Consider the following 15808-nt stretch of genomic DNA (forward strand, 5'->3'; position numbering starts at 1 on the left):
ACTAGGCCAAACTCCTGCCCCGTGTAATCGTAGCTTCTCAAGAGGCTGAGATCCGAGGGTCCCGGTTCAAAGCCAGCCCTGCAAGAAAGTCCTGAAACTTTTGGGAAGTAGAGGTGTGGCCCAAGTGGAGTGCTAGCCTTAGCTGAAGCGCTCAGGGATAGCGCCCTAGCCAAGGCCAAGCCCCAGGACCAAGGACAAAAGTAGCAGTCATTTTCTGCCCACCATGGCACAAATTCTTTTTTTTGTTTTGTTTTGTATTTTGCCAGTCCTGGGCCTTGAGCTCAGGGCCTGAGCACTGTCCTTGGACTTTCTCAAGGTTAGAGCTCTACCACTTGAGCCTCAGCACCACTTCCGGCTTTTTTCTATGTATGTGGTACCGAGGAACGAACCCACGATTCGTACATGCTAGGCAAGCACTCTACCACTAGGCCAAACCCCCGGCCCTTGGCACAAATTCTTATAAATAACAACCGCATAGTTAGCGTAGGAGGGGATCCACACTTACACAGTGCAGACTATGAGCCAGACCAGGGATTTCAATCCCATCAAGGACTGCAGAGGAGATGTTATGAGGGAAAAAAAGTGCATTGGTGGTTTTATTTTTTAGGCCTTTGTTTTTTGCTAGATTTAGTTTATTGCCTATTGATTCAAGTAATGAATTTGCTAGGCTTTTAATAGGAGCTGAGTACAGATGACAGTGTCAAGCTAATGGCAATGTATAGTAATAAATAAATAAATGGGTACAAAATAAAAAATAAAGAATGGGTACAAAAAAAAGAGAGCCAGTACAATCAAAAAACATGGAAAAGGTGATATTTGAATCATGTCATAGAAGACTATGGAGGAGTAGAAACCTTGGGCTCTACTAGCAGAGAGCTGCAATAGAGCAAAATCTTGATACATAAGGCCATATAATGTGAAGCTAATTGAAAGGACCTCCAGGATATTGAAACAAAAGCCATATAATGAATGATTGGTGTCCTTAATGTACTATGTTGTCTCTCATCTCCTTTGCTGTCCCTTGGTTATCTCATATTGTTATAGTATCTCACTTTGTTATCTGATATATTGAATTTATTTGTATTTGGATATTTGAAATTTGATAGGGAAGGGGGGAAAACCAAGATGGCTGTGGGGTGTGTGGGGGGGAGGGAAATGGGTACCAAGACATGTGAAAGGGTATCAATATATGGAATTAATGCACCTTCTACCTGGCAAATATCATGTAACCCTTTTACTAATTACAATAAAAAAAAAAAGACAACTATGGAGGAACCACCCAAATTATCAAAGACCCCAAATTAATGACATATGCATTATGGTTATACTAAAGTTGAATTCTGAGGCAATTTATCTTTTAGACTGAGAACTGCATAACTATAATTTTTAAAACGTGGTTTAAATTATTGTCTCAAGGATACTATTGTGTCCCACTGCAAGCTTTTCCATCAAGCTTCAAATCTGACCATTCATTTATGACCTGCACTAAAGGGCTGAGCTAAGGGCTGCACAGAGGTTAACAGAGGCACATAAAGCAAGGCTGGGGTATCTCCCACACCTCTGTTTGTGGTGTCATTTGTCTCCCTGTTAAACTGCAATAAAAATAATAAAAGGAAATTTTAAAAAAGGTGGTTTAACTACAATTAAACCTTTGTTTTCTTCCCAGTTTTATTCTGGTAAATAAAAACATAATCAAAACCTTTTTGTCATTGACAGTTTGGTATAAATTAGGTATCCATTATTCAATATTAATTCACTGTACTATTAAGACTTTTCCAATTTTCACATAAAATGACCATTTCTAACTATAGAGTGGTTAATAGTCAAAACAGGAGCGTAGCCTAGTGGTAGAATGCTTTCCTAGCATGCACAAAGGCCTGGGTTCGATTCCTTGGTATCACAGAAAAAAGCCAGAAGTGGTGCTGGGGCTCAAGTGGTAGAGAGCTTTTTTGAGAAAGCCCAAGGACAGTGCTCAGGCTCTGAGTTCAAGCCCCAGGACTGGCCCAAAAAAACAAGTTCAAGATTATTTTACAAATATGACATGAAGACTAGCTTATCACTCTCCCTACCAAAATTAAAATACAATTGTTAGTCTGTACATTCTTCCCTACCAAAATTAAAATACAATTGTTAGTCTGTACATTCTTCAAGCAAATAATGGTAAGATTAGTACTTTCTCAGTCTTTCTAGGGTAGCATTACTTTTAACAAAAGCTCTCCAAATGAAACTGAAGTTCACATTTTATGTTCTTTTTTTTCTGCCACAGTGCTAGGAATAAAATGAACCCAAAACTTCATCCCCAGGAAAGCTCTCTACCACTGTATTACAGCCATCTTAATCTTTCCACAATCATGAAAGACAATTAAATTTACTTTAATTAGCACCATTAAGTCTTAGGGACCATTTTTCTAAATTACTGGCAAGGAGGGAAGGAAGGGGCAAGTGGCAGGACACTAGTTTTGCAAGTATGAGTCCCTGAATTTCGACCCTAGTTCTACCAAAAAAATTTTGTTTTCTGTCTCATGGACTGATTAAGATAGTGCTACATCAATCTCGCTAAATAGAATGCTCACCTTCAATTCTTCTAAGTTATTTTCCTAAGTCATTCACTAGACTCATTTTATAAATTTCCTGGGCGTCTAGGTTTCTGTTATTGTTGTTAACTTCATCCCTGACATTCAAGGGCTTCCTGGTGACTGATTATCCACATATAGTGTGCTTACCTTTGCAGCTCATCTGATCTTAATATCCAGGTCTTGGGCTTGGTACATATCTGATGGTTTATCTACACTAGGGTCTGGTTTAATACTGTTCCTTTGTGGCCATTAAGAGTTTTGTGAAAATACATAAGAAGACACACAGATATATACACAGTGACTGAAAAGTCTTTCATTTCCTTTTATGGTTTTCTAAGAGGGACTAAGGCACAAAAAGGTGGCTTCCATGAGTCTGGGGTTGGTAACTGAAGCCAAAAGGCCTATCTTCTCATAATGCCCCTTTTATTATCTGCTTACTGATCTGAGAATATTCTAGTAAAATGACAGCTTTATTTCCATTTCTGCCCTCTCTCAGATTTTGCAAACTTTTTAGAAAAGGAAGCTCTTCTGTGATTTAGATATGGGAAAGTGCCTTGACCGCAGGAACTTTGGGTTGTCTGGAAGTAAGTACAGGCCGCAATCGGGATGCAGTGAGGTTTCCTGACAGAATTCCAGTGTTGGTGATGCAGCCACTGTGACTTGTGGAACTCAGCTGAGGTTGCAGAGATCACTCCAAGTGATGACTGGTTGGATATTAGGAACTACGTTGTGAATAAAGAAGGCAGAAACTAGCCCACATCTGCATACATCAACCCTGCTAAAAGGTTGGATGTCGTTAGGTAGTAGATTTCAGAAGGAAGAGATGAGCTGCGCAGGATGCATGGAGGTTGTTTTATCCCAAGATATAGCTGGAAACTCGAGTAGTTAACAGGAAAAAAGTCTAGATGAATCTGGCAGTGTACTGGGTTTGAAGTAGACACAAAGCAGGCAAGGTTAGAAAGTTCTGGTCTTGTGGTCAAAATTTTGGCTACCTCACAAGGAGATTTTGGCAGAGGGCATTACATCTCTGCTGTTGTCTTCTTCTAACCATGATCATCTCTCAATCCACTGGGAGACCCAGCAGGTCACAGCTGACGTCCCATAGCCTCCTTGCTACTACTTCATTACGTGCCTGGGAAGAGACACATGCCACCTGGCAGTCACTGGAAAATAAAAAGGAAAAATGATGAAGAGGATTAAGATTGGAATTTTCTCTCTGCCTGACATAAATATGACCAAAAACCCTGACAAAATCGGGGTCATAGATGTCCTCCAGATGCTCACACAGCCAGTGCTATTCTATTTCCTCACTCTCCAATCTTCCCCTTTGGAGGATGATAACTGAGCTTGAATTCTGAAAAAGCATATTATGCATGTTCAAATAATAATGTGCAGAAGTTTGCTTCTTCCCAGGTACTGGTAGCTCATGACTACAATCTTAGCTATTCAGGAGGCTGAGATTTGAGGACTGGGCATGGAGCCTGCCTGAACAGACAAAAGAGTTTAAAGAGACTCTTACCTTCAGTTAACCAGTGGAAAAGCAGACTTGGAGGTATGGCTCTAGTGACAGAGCACTGTTAGCAAAAAAAAAAAAAAAAAGAAAGAAAGAAAAAGAAAAGCTGAGGAAGAGTGCAAGCCCGAGCTCAAGCCCCTAAAACCAGTATTTAGAAAGAAAAAAAAAATTACTTTGTGTAGGCCCAGACTTCAATCACATAAACTTCTGCACCATATAAAGGAACATACATGGGCCTCTACATTATACTATATACAAAAATTAACTCAAGGGCCAGGAGTTTGGCTTAGTGGTAGAGTGCTTGCCTAGCATGCACGAAGTCCCGGGTTCGATTCCTTGGTACCACATACATAGAAAAAAAAAGCCAGAAGTGGTGCTGAGGCTCAAGTGGTAGAGTAATAGCCTTGAGAAAATCCAAGGACAGTGCTCAGGCCCTGAGCTCAAGCCCAGGACTGACAAAAAATAAAAATAAAAAAATAAAAAAAATTAACTCAAAATGGACCATACACCTAGCTATAAGCTAAAACTATAAAACCGTTGAAAGAAACAACATAGACAAGTAAATCTTTCCATGGGTAAAAGCCAAACTGACAAAAGTAAATAAGATGGATTTCATCAAAAGTAAACATTTTAGGGGCTCAACGGTAGAGTACTTGTCTAATGTGTATGGCCCTGTGTTTGCACATGTACACACACCCCAGATTAAAACTTTTGTATTTCAAAGGTTACCAGTAAGAAATTTAGAAAACAGTTCATAGGATAAGAGAATATATTTGCAAACCATGTAGCTGACAAAGGACTCATGTCTGGACTGAAAAGAATTGTTACAGGGCTGGAGCATAGCCTAGTGGTAGAGTACTCGCCTAGCATGCAAGAAAAGAAGCCCTAGGTTCAATTCCTTGGTACCACATACTCAGAAAAAGCAGGAAGTGGTGCTGAGGCTCAAGTGGTAGAGCTCTAGCCTTGAGAAAGTCCAAGGACAGTGCTCAGGCCCTGAGCTCAAGCCAGGACTGGCAAAAAAAAAACAAAAAACAAAAAAAAAAGATAGAAACAGGAACTTTCATACTGCCAGTGGGATTATAAATGATATACCACTTTGTCAATATAGTTTCTAGATGATGTGGAAATTCCTTGTGCATATACTCAAGAGAAATGTCCATATAAAAATATATGATGGCTCAGGCCTATAATCCTAGCTACTGAGGAGGCTGAGCTCTAAGAATCTTGTTGAAAACCAGGCCGTGCACCAAAGTCCATGAGACTCTTATCTCCAATTAACCACTAGAATACCAGAAGTGGAGCTGTGGCTCAAGGGGTAGGGTAGGGTAGCCTTGAGTTGAAGAGCTCAGGGGACAGCACCCAGACTCAAGAGTTCAAGCCTCATGACTGACAAAAATATAAACAAAATAAAAATTTAAAAAGTATATATGAATATTCGTAGCCTCAAGGTACAAACACAAATATGTTACCAGATGAAGAATATATGCAGTAAGTAATGAATATATGGAAAGTTCATCGATAAGGCCATTATCAGCAATAAAATGTAACAAAAAGCTGGGTGCTGGTGTTTATGGCTGTAATCCTAGCCTCATAAGAAGCTGAGATCCGGGGGGGAGGGAAATGGGTACCAAGACATGTGAAAGGGTATCAATGTACGTGAATTAATGCACCTTCTATCTGGCAAATATCATGTAACCCTTTTACTAATTACAATAAAAAAAAAATGCAAAAAAAAAAGAAGCTGAGATCCGAACACCAAAGTTAAAAGCCAGCCCAGGCAGAAAAGTACATGAGATTCTAGCCTCCAATTAATCACCAAAAATGTGGAGTAGAGCTGTGCCTCAATTGGTAGTGTACTTTCCTTGAGCAAAAGAAGCTTAGGGACAGCACCTAAGCCCTAAGTTCAAGCCCCTAGACCAGTGCTCTCTCCCCCCCCCCACCTACACCCACATGCGCGCGCACGCACGCACACGCGCGCACACACACACACACACACACACACACACACACACACACACACACACACACGTATAAACCTGTGGTCTCAACTACACAAAAGCCATAGTGGAGTGCTATGTGGTACAACAGAGGATATGAGTCTAGATCTCATAAAACTAGGCAAAAATGTAAGTCCAGAGCCCATGCCCAGGACTTGGGGGGTGGGAGGATCACCAGGCACTGATGGTTGATGCTTGTAATGCTACCTACTCAGGGGCTGAAATCTGAAGATCCAGTTTCAAAGCAAAACCTGGGTAGAAAAGGCTGTAAGATTCTTATCTCCAATTAACCACCAAACAGCTGGAAGAAGAGCTGTGGTAGAGGGAAACCTTAGGCAAAACAGCTAATAGACAGTGCTCAATCCCTGAGTGACCACCTCACAACAACAACAAAAGACCAACAACAAAAACTCATGGTCAAGCTGAGCACCAATGACTCACACTTGTAATCCTAGCTACTCAAGAGGCTGAGATCTTAGGATTGTGGTTCAAAGCCAGCCCAGGAAGCAAAGTCCATGAGATGTTTTTTTTTTTGGGGGGGGGGAGGAAGTCCAGTCCTGGGTCTTGAACTCGGGGCATCCTCAAGGCTAGTGATCTAACACTTGAACCATAGCACCACTTCTGGTACACTTTCTGTGTATGTGGTACCATGGAATAAAACCCAGGACTCTGTGCTTGCTAGGTAAGCACTCTACCACTAGGCCACACTCCTGGCCCTCAATGCAACTCTTTTCTCAATTAACCACCAGAAAATCTGAAGTGGACCTGTGGCTCAAAGGGGTAGAGCACTAGCATTGAGTGAAAAAGCTCAGGGATCGTGCCCAGGCCCTGAGCTCCACCACCGAAACAACAACAAAAAATACACCTCACCAACAAAAGACAAAAGCCCAAGGTGGAGGCATAGCTCAATTGGTAAAGCACTAGCCAATCAGCAAGAATGTCAGATACGGAGTTTGAGTCCCAGTCTCAGACTAGAAGAAAACAAAAAGACAAAAGCACGTAACTTGTTTCTAATTTAAGAAACTGTACTTTTTCAAAAGGAATGACATAACAGACAAATCCAGATAATTTCCTTTGGGTAACAAAATCTCATCCTCAAAGACAGATACATTCATACCTGAAATGTTTGCCACTTAGACTCTCAAGACCTTCTGTTATGGCACAGTACAGGCTGGTCTGGGCTCCCTGCTGAGCAGTTTTGATGAAGAAGGAGAAGAGCTGCCACATCAAACTCATGACAGTTGAGTGCCGAATCAATTCAGATTTGACTGTGCCAGGGTGGACAGAATATACTGTTACGCCAGAGCCTGGGATACCAAATAGAGAAGACAGACAATACTTGATTTGTACCAAATAACTTGATTTGTAAAGAAACATGTGATCCCTACATGTGACTCCAGGCCCACAGTGGCCTCACACTCACTCCTAGAAGTTCACACCTCCACTTTACAGAATCAGCTCAGGCCCAGAGAGGTTACTATAACCACACCCAGTTCCAGTCACCATCATGGAAGCAGGTCCTGTCCAGGAATGGGGCTCTGGAAAACAATTCCTGTTCTGAGGCCACAGCCTCTTTCTGCACACTCATGCCTGCACACTTACCCTTCAGCCTCCTGTGCAGTTCCCGGGTGAAGAGAATGTTCGCTAACTTGCTGTGACAGTAGGCCAGAGCTGCACTGTAGAATCTTTCCCCCTGCAGGTTATGGAAGTGGATCCTTCCCAAGTGATGTGCCAAGGAAGATACATTTACTACCCTTGATGGGGCTGACTCCTTCAGTTTCTCGAGCAGCAGATGTGTCAGGAGGAAGTGACCTGTGGAAGATAACCAGGACAAACCTGAGTCATGACCTATGTGAGGATGCCTGTTCAGCTAATGGTGGTGGGAAACTGGATGTCCAGGTGCAGGAACTGGGGATGGACCCCATTTCCCCCTGACCTCCCACCCCATACAAAACTCAAAAGAGGATCAGGGACCTCAATGGAAGACCTAAAACTTGAAATCTCTAGAGGAAAACACAGGACAGACACTTCAACATCTAGGCATATGCAATGACTTTCTGAATAGAACTCTAGTAACTCAGGAACTGACTGATGAGATAATGAGTTTACATGGGAAACACTATAAAAAAGGGATCGTTACAGAATATGAGAAACCTGTCACCTATGCATCCAATGGGATCAATATCCAGAATATATAAAGAACTAAAAAATACCAAAAGAGCAAATTACTCAATAAACTACGTGTGAATTAAACAACTCTCAAAAAAAGTACAAATGAGGTGGGCACTGGTGGCTCATGCCTATAATCCCAGCTACTCAGGAGGCTGAAATCTGAGGATGATAGTTTGAAGCCAGCCTGGGCAGAAAACTCTGAGTCATTTCTCCAATAAACTATTCACAAAAGCCAGAGTGGTGCTGTGGCTCAAGTGGTAGAGTATTAGCCTTGAGAAAGCCCAAGGGCAGTGCCCAGGCTGAGTTCAAACCCTGGGACTGGCACACACAGACACATACACACACATACACACACATTTACACTGAGATTCCAGCCTACCTTGGGTTTTTGTTTTCTGATGGCTAACATCAGGAAAACAAAAAAACACAAAGATTAGTGATGGGGTGAGGTACGAGGAGCAAGTAGAAAGGAGGGGAGAACAATGGGGGATAATAGGTGAATGAGATCAGAAAACATTATACACAAGCATGAAATGTCATAATGAAACCCATTATTTATGCAATCAGGACACACTAATTTTAAAAAAAAAAAAACCTATGAAAAAAATATAATAAATTTGGTCCCTATAAGGCCTAGAGACTATCACTTCTAAGAAAGCCACACAGGCTGGGAGTTTGGCCTAGTGGTAGAGTGCTTGCCTAGCATGCATGAAGAGCCAGGTTCAATTCCTTGGTACCACATACATAGAAAAAGCCAGAAATAGTGCTGTGGCTCAAATGGCAGAGTGCAAGCACTCTGGGAAAAAGCCCAAGGACAGTGCTCAGGCCCTGAGTTCAAGCCCTAGGACTGGCAGGAAAAAAAAAAAAAAGCAAGCAACACAGTCGCCAATGCAATCAGGTTGTTTAGAAGTGCCTCAGGTAAATTAAATATCAACTACAAATTGAAAAGTGGACAGAACCCAGTGCAGTCTTTGGGTTTACCCCTCATCTTTCAGCAAGGTCTATACTACTTATTTTTCATACTTTATTTTTTACAATTTATTATTCTATTATGGCCCAGAGTTTTAATGAGATCACAAAGATGACTCTATCTGACCCTACCTTTTCCAAGGAGAACTTTAGGTTCCCTGTAGCTTTATGATGCCAGATTTCTTACCCAAGTGGTTGACTCCAAAATGCATCTCAAAGCCATCTGCCGTCTTAGAGTAGGGGCACATCATCACTCCTGCATTGTTGATCAAAATATGGAGGTGTTTTTCCTCTATAAGAAAGAAAAGATGAGGGGCCAGGAGTTTGGCCTAGTGGTTAAAGTGCTTGCCTAGCATGCATGAAGACCCGGGTTCGATTCCTCGGTACCACATACATAGAAAAAAAGCCAGAAGTGGTGCTGAGGCTCAAGTGGTAGAGCTCTAGCCTTGAGAAAAGTCCAAGGACAGTGCTCAGGCCCTGAGCTCAAGCCCAGGACTGGCAAAAAAAAAAGAAAGAAAAGATGAAACATGGAGCATGTGGCCAGCCAAAAGTTGTATTCTTACAAATCTGCCTTACAATGTAGGCTTTGCAAGTGGGGATGCATGCTGAACACTGGTGGCTCATGCCTTAATCCTACATACTGAGAAGACTGAGATTTGAGGATCACAGTTCAAACCCAGTCCAAACAGAAGTCTTAAGAGGCTCTATCTCTAATTAACCAGCAAAATGCTACACTGGAGGTGCCTCAAGTGGCAGGGTATCCAATGTGAGTAAAAAAGCCAACTAAGAGAAGCTAAGAAATCAAACCCTGGTACCAGTGCACAAAAATAAAGGAAGTAGTGATGCAGGATTTCCTCTACTTTTGTCAAGGTTATGGAGGGCTTTAGTTGATTCTTAAATACTTTTACAATATGGAAAAATTCTATTTCCTATCAGTAGCTTTACCAGTCTTTCCAGCTCAAGAAATATTTGCTGGTTCACTGCATTGGGAGTGTTCAGCCTCCTCTTCCAACCAAAGTGTTGATAAGCTGAGTGGAAAGATTCCAAAGTCAGAACATAAAGAATGCTCCACACAACCCTGCCTATAAGATTTGGTCAAAAAAAAAAATATGCCAACTTCTTATAGCACCACTTCCAGTTTTCTAGTTATTAATTGGAGATAAGAATCTCATGGACTTTTATGCCTGGGCTAGCTTTGAACCATGATCCTCAGATCTTAGCTTCCTGGGTAGCTAGGATTACAGGAATGAGCCACTGGTGCCCAGTTGCCAACTTCTTTATGTGGTGTTTAGTTTATGACAATAAGCTTACAGCAATGTTTTCTCTGAGTCATAAGAGACCTGCAAAGTACTCTTGAATTTCCTTTTGATGAGGACTATGTTAATGTGTCTGCTCAACTTTCTTGCACAAATTAATTAGTCAATAACCTATACAATTTGATAAGACAATCCAGATGGTATCAGCTTGAGATTCTAATTTCTTACAGATAACAGATGGAGAAGGGGGCGTGGAGGAGCCATATTGGGTTTCTAAGTCAGAGCTTTGCTTTTTGTTAGGCAGGCAAACTACCACTCCAGTCCTCCATTGACTCTTTGAAAAGACAGTTGCTTCTTTATCATGCCTCTGAGATGGTGGCCATGGTTTTATTTCAGATCTTCTACCATGACCAAATAAGAATCTCTACTTTTTTTTTTTTTTTTTGTAAATGTGGGTCATGGGGCTTGAACTCTGCCTGGGCGCTGTCCTAGAGCTCTTCAGCTCAAGGGTACCACTTTACCCTGAGCCTAGCCCCACTTCCCCGTTTTCTAGAAGCTAATTGGAGGTAATAGTCTCAGGTCCTTTTGTGCCGGGGCTGGCTTTGAACCTTGACCCTCAGATCTCAGCCTCCTGAGTAGCTAGGATTATAGGTGTGAGCCACCTCCCAGCCTCCCCCTTCTTTATGCAGCTCCAGATCTCCTATTCCTTCTTCATTAGGATATAGACATCAGGACCTAAAAAACCCATACCAAGTTCTAATATTCCTGTGAGATTTCTTTTTTTTTTTTTTTTTGCCAGTCCTGGGCTTGAGCTCAGGGCCTGAGCACTGTCCTTGGACTTTCTCAAGGCTAGAGCTCTACCACTTGAGCCTCAGCACCACTTCTGGCTTTTTTTTCTATGTATGTGGTACCGAGGAATCGAACCCGGGTCTTCATGCATGCTAGGCAAGCACTTTAACCACTAGGCCAAACTCCCGGCCCTCCTGTGAGATTTCTTGCTTCAGCTTTTGCTCAGTGCTTTTGGATTTCCTGTTTACTTCTCTCTGGAGGCTAACCCTTTGACATAAATCTTGTCATATGATCGTGAGTACAAATGTTAGTCTTTGGCTATTTATCCATCATTTCTCTGTGTTAAAAGCTAAGCCTGTCAAGCTAGGTGTGGTAGCTCACACCTGTAATCCTAGCTACTCAGGAGGCTGGTAGCTGAGGATATCCCTGAGCCTTTTAGCCCAGGGAAAACACACAGGCCCAGACTTCAAGTCCCAAGACCAAAAAAAAAAAAAAAAAGCTAAGGCTGTCATTTTGACCATGATCCCCAGAATACACTTGGTTCTACACTTACCTGCTAAGAAGTCCTTGGCAAAGGCTCGGATAGACTTTGTATCAGACAAGTCCAGTTTCCATACCAATACCTGCTGGTTCCCTGTCAAGCTTTTGATCTCCTTGGCTACCAATTCTCCCTTTTGCACATCTCGGCAAGCTAGATATACTCGGGCTCCTATCAAACACGGGAAAGACAAATTGTCAACTTTGTTTCTGAGTGAGTGTTAGAAAAACCTCATATTGATGTTGAGTGTTGTTTTCTACTTAATTTTTAAAACCAAAATAGTAATTTTTATCTGTACTTTATTAGAGAAGAATCTAAAGCAAATGAGAAAAGAAAATTAGATCAATCATATTTGTTCAGTGCCCATTATATGGAGCATCATAGCAAATTCAATGGAGTGCATGGAATATTCCTGCATTCTGAGACTTGGACAAAACAAATGGTTATCACCATGAGGTAAAAAGAGTAGTAGCAGAAGGGGTTTGGGAACAGATGAACTTGCCTCTCCGAGCCAGCTCTTTGGCTGTCTCCTTCCCGATACCTGTGTTGGCTCCAGTGACTATAGCTACCTTCCCTGGAAGCTGGACAGTAGATGTACACACCCCAGAGGACAGCATCCTCCTGCACACAAGGAGAGCACGTAGGTATAGTAAGTTTAAGGACAACTGGGAGGAAAAAAGAAAAAGTTCTCTACTCTTTAAGCCCGTGGTGCACTCCTGTAATCTCAGCACCAGGGAGTATAAGACACCTATAATCATAACTACGCAGAAGGCTGAGATCTGAGGATCAATGTTTGAAGCTCAGGGATAGCACCCAGGCCTTCAGTCCCAGTCTGGTGCCCCTGTGCAAGTACATGTACACAAGTGTGTGCACATACACATACAGACATAGCCAAGGGACAGCACCCAGGCCCTGAGTTCAAGTCCTAGTACTGGCACAAGAAAAATAAACATTTGAGGTGGGCTTAAACTATGTAGTAAGATGTTGCCTCAAACAATGCAAAACAAATGTTTCTTCTCCCTAATTAAAAGTGACAAAAGCTTAGAGGAACTGCCTACAGCACAAGAACTAGATGAATATTTGATGGGCCAGGCACCTGACATCTGTTTGAGCTCTCAGGCACTTTTGGATTAGGAAATCACAAGACTCAGTGTAGAGGAGGAAAGAACTGGCATCCACTTGTCCATCTGCCAATGCCTAGAATTCAATGATCTTAGAATGGCAAATCCAATTTGAAGAGTTAAAACTAGAGAGCTTGTGAATCTGGGAAAAAACAATAAAAACAAAAAACTACACACAGGTGGGTGCCAGAGGCTTATGCCCCAAATCAGAGCTACTCAGGATATCTGAAGATAGTGGTTCAAAGCCAACCTTGGAGAAAGTCTGTGAAACTCATCTCCAATAAACTACAAAAACCAAATAACAACAACAACCTCAGCATCTTAGGGACCATGCCAGGCCCTGAATTCAAGCCCCAAGAGAGATACAAAACAAAAACAGAAAGGGCTGGGAGTTTGGCCTAGTGGTAGAGTACTTGCCTGGCACGTATCAATTCCTCTGTACCACATACATAGAAAAAGCTGGAAGTGTTGCTGTTGCTTAAGTGGTAGAGTTCTAGCCTTGAAAAAGCCCGAGGCCAATACTCAGGTCCTGTGTTAAAGCCCCAGGACTGGCAAAAAAGAAAACCATATTCACGTTAATACTTTTACAAATAGCACCAGGAGGCTGGGGATGGAGCTCAGAGGTATAGCATGTATTTAGTATGGGCAAAGCCTTGGGTTTTATCACTAAGACCACAAAAACAACCAAACAACAACAAAAAGAGTTAAGGATAAAGGAGGGAAATGATTCAAAAACTGATTTGCTTTGGTTGGGCATGGGCTCACACCTGTAATCCTAGCTACTCAGGAGGCTAGGATCTGAGGATTGCGGTTCAAAGCCAACCTTGAGCTGAAGAGCTCAGGGACAGCACCCAGGCCCAGAGTTCAAGTCCCATGACCGACAAAAAAAAAAAAAAAAACACCAAGAAACTGGGTTTACCTAATTACAGTCCTGGTTCCTAAGCACTATACTCTAATGCCTTCCCAAATGAACAAATGAGTATACATAGATTAGCAGTCCTTATACTTTTCTCTACAATCCTTGGTCTAAAACAATTTGTTGACTGGAAGGTACATTTCTCAAGAGAATTACAGCCTTTTCCAGATAGGGGAATTGCAAAGTACACACCAAAGCCTGAAGCCACTAAAGCCTGTGCTCAAGCAAACCAATTGGTGGCGTTGATTATATGACCCTTCCTACTCAGGGATGGGGCAAGCCCCTTACCTCAAGGCCTTCCACATTGCTTCAGCTGCACCTCCAGGAGGGACAAACTGTGGGAATCTTTGTGGGAACATTTCCCTTTGGTCTCCTTAATTAGCAGAGATGGACCATGAAAAGTCCAGCTAGCCTGGCTCCTATGAGATAGCTAGGTTTGGGAGAGAGAACCCCCAAAGGAATATAATCTTTCTCAGATCTCACTGGACTCTTTTCACTTCTGGTTCGACTTTTCTACATGAAGAAGATCTTGTGAAAAGGGATAGAAAGCCTGTGTTTTCCTCTGAGTATGACACCCCTATGTGCCTAGCACTGGGAGCAGAGGGTACTCAGAGGGGGCGGGGGAATATAACTGGTAGAATCACCATTGGAGGGAGGATAAATTACAAGGAAGAAAAGAAGAATGTGGAAGAGGAAGGCAGGCTAGCCTAGATAGCTCAGTCTCCCAACAGTAAGCTATAACATAGATCTGGCACGGCGTCAGGTTCAACTGGAACCATGATCACGTGGAACACTGTGTCCCTTCAGTTACTGGTTGGTTCGTCGTCACTACTGGTGACTTACTCAGAGCCAATCAGCTGGCTGCTAATTATCTGGGACCACAGGCCACCCAGGGTTGATCCTTACCTGGCAGGGACCCCCACGGCTCTCTCTCTCGGCCTTCGACCATTTCACTTAAGCCCCATCCCAGCCCGCACCCCGTGTCCTGCAGCGATGAGCAGGATGAGGGGGCTCACAACCAACCCTCCTTTTCACACCCCTCCTTCCCATCTCGCTCTCCCTGAAAAGGAGGGTAGGAAAGCATGCACTAGGCCTGCGGATGTCGCCTTCTGAGCGCGAAAAGTGCAACTTCTCCATTGTACCTCCACGGCTGGAGGGGGCAGAGGGAAGAGGGCGGCGGGGTGGGGGCGGACCCTTCCCCTCCGAAGGTCTGAAACCCGCCGTAAGCCGTCGCCTTGCCCCGGGGCGCCCTGGAGTCGAAGGTGGGCGGTGCCGAGGGAAAGAGGGGGCTGCGAGGGGACAGGAGAAGCAAAGTGGGATGCTCAGAGGCCGGGCCTCGCCTTCCCCAGATCCAGGACCCCTGAACAAGGCCTGCAGCCCCGGTCTCAGCCACGCGGGGACCCCAGCCCCAGCCGGCCTCTCGGCGGAGCTTTCCGGGTCTCTACGGAGGACAGCGAGCCTCGCCCCCTCCCGCTGAGCAGCACCCGCGCACGCACCTGATTTGGGGCACAGCCACGTACAGGACGAAGGGGAGCAGGAGGAGCGGGAGCAGGAGCAGGAGGCCGACCATCTCTGCAGGACGGCGCCCAGGAGGCGAACGGACGCCCCCTGCGCTGCCGGCCGACGTTGGCTTCTCCTCCTAGACCCGCCCTAATGGAAGGCCGCCGCCCCGGAGCACTGCCCTCTGGGAAATGTAGTCCAGGGCTCGGGGCCCGCCCGCGGGTGGGGGCTGCCGCCGGGGCGCCGCTCGCAGGCTCTGGGAGCTGCTGTGGTCCACGGGTACCACCAGCCTCCAACTACCAGGGCCTAGGGCAAGCGCCATCCACCAACCAGCACTGTCGGGGCTCTTACGAAATGTGCCCCCGGTCTCCAGCTCCAGGGGTCTAAGTCCACTGCCCGGCATCCATTTCTGCAGTCATGGGTAGCGAGTTACTTGGTGGTTCCTGTTGGCAAGTGAGCAC

The 15808-nt window shown here is 43.9% G+C and overlaps 1 protein-coding gene across 1 annotated transcript; it reads right to left on the reverse strand.

Moving 5' to 3' along the window:
- Positions 1 to 2865: 2865 nt before the first annotated feature.
- Positions 2866 to 15517, reverse strand: Rdh11 (retinol dehydrogenase 11). Its single transcript, XM_090344338.1, has 7 exons — positions 15344 to 15517; positions 12313 to 12431; positions 11826 to 11981; positions 9415 to 9519; positions 7689 to 7898; positions 7204 to 7393; positions 2866 to 3739 (listed from the first exon to the last, which is right to left on the reverse strand). Exons 1-7 carry the CDS (start codon positions 15415 to 15417, stop codon positions 3637 to 3639), a joined length of 957 nt encoding a protein of 318 aa, XP_090200464.1. The 5' UTR covers positions 15418 to 15517; the 3' UTR covers positions 2866 to 3636.
- Positions 15518 to 15808: the final 291 nt, after the last annotated feature.

The sequence above is a fragment of the Megascapheus bottae genome, chromosome 14 (genome assembly GCF_031878675.1).
Source record: "Megascapheus bottae isolate mThoBot1 chromosome 14, mThoBot2.hap1, whole genome shotgun sequence".
Lineage (NCBI taxonomy): Eukaryota > Metazoa > Chordata > Mammalia > Rodentia > Geomyidae > Megascapheus > Megascapheus bottae.

Coding starts and splice junctions, on each gene's coding strand:
- Rdh11 (XM_090344338.1), bottom strand. CDS start 15,417: ATGGTCGGCCTCCTGCTCCTGCTCCCGCTCCTCCTGCTCCCCTTCGTC. Junction 7,899..9,414: donor TTTTGGAGTCAACCACTTGG/GTAAGAAATCTG, acceptor TATCTTCCACAG/GTCACTTCCTCCTGACACAT. Junction 3,740..7,203: donor CTAAGTGGCAAACATTTCAG/GTATGAATGTAT, acceptor TTTATTTTCCAG/TGACTGCCAGGTGGCATGTG.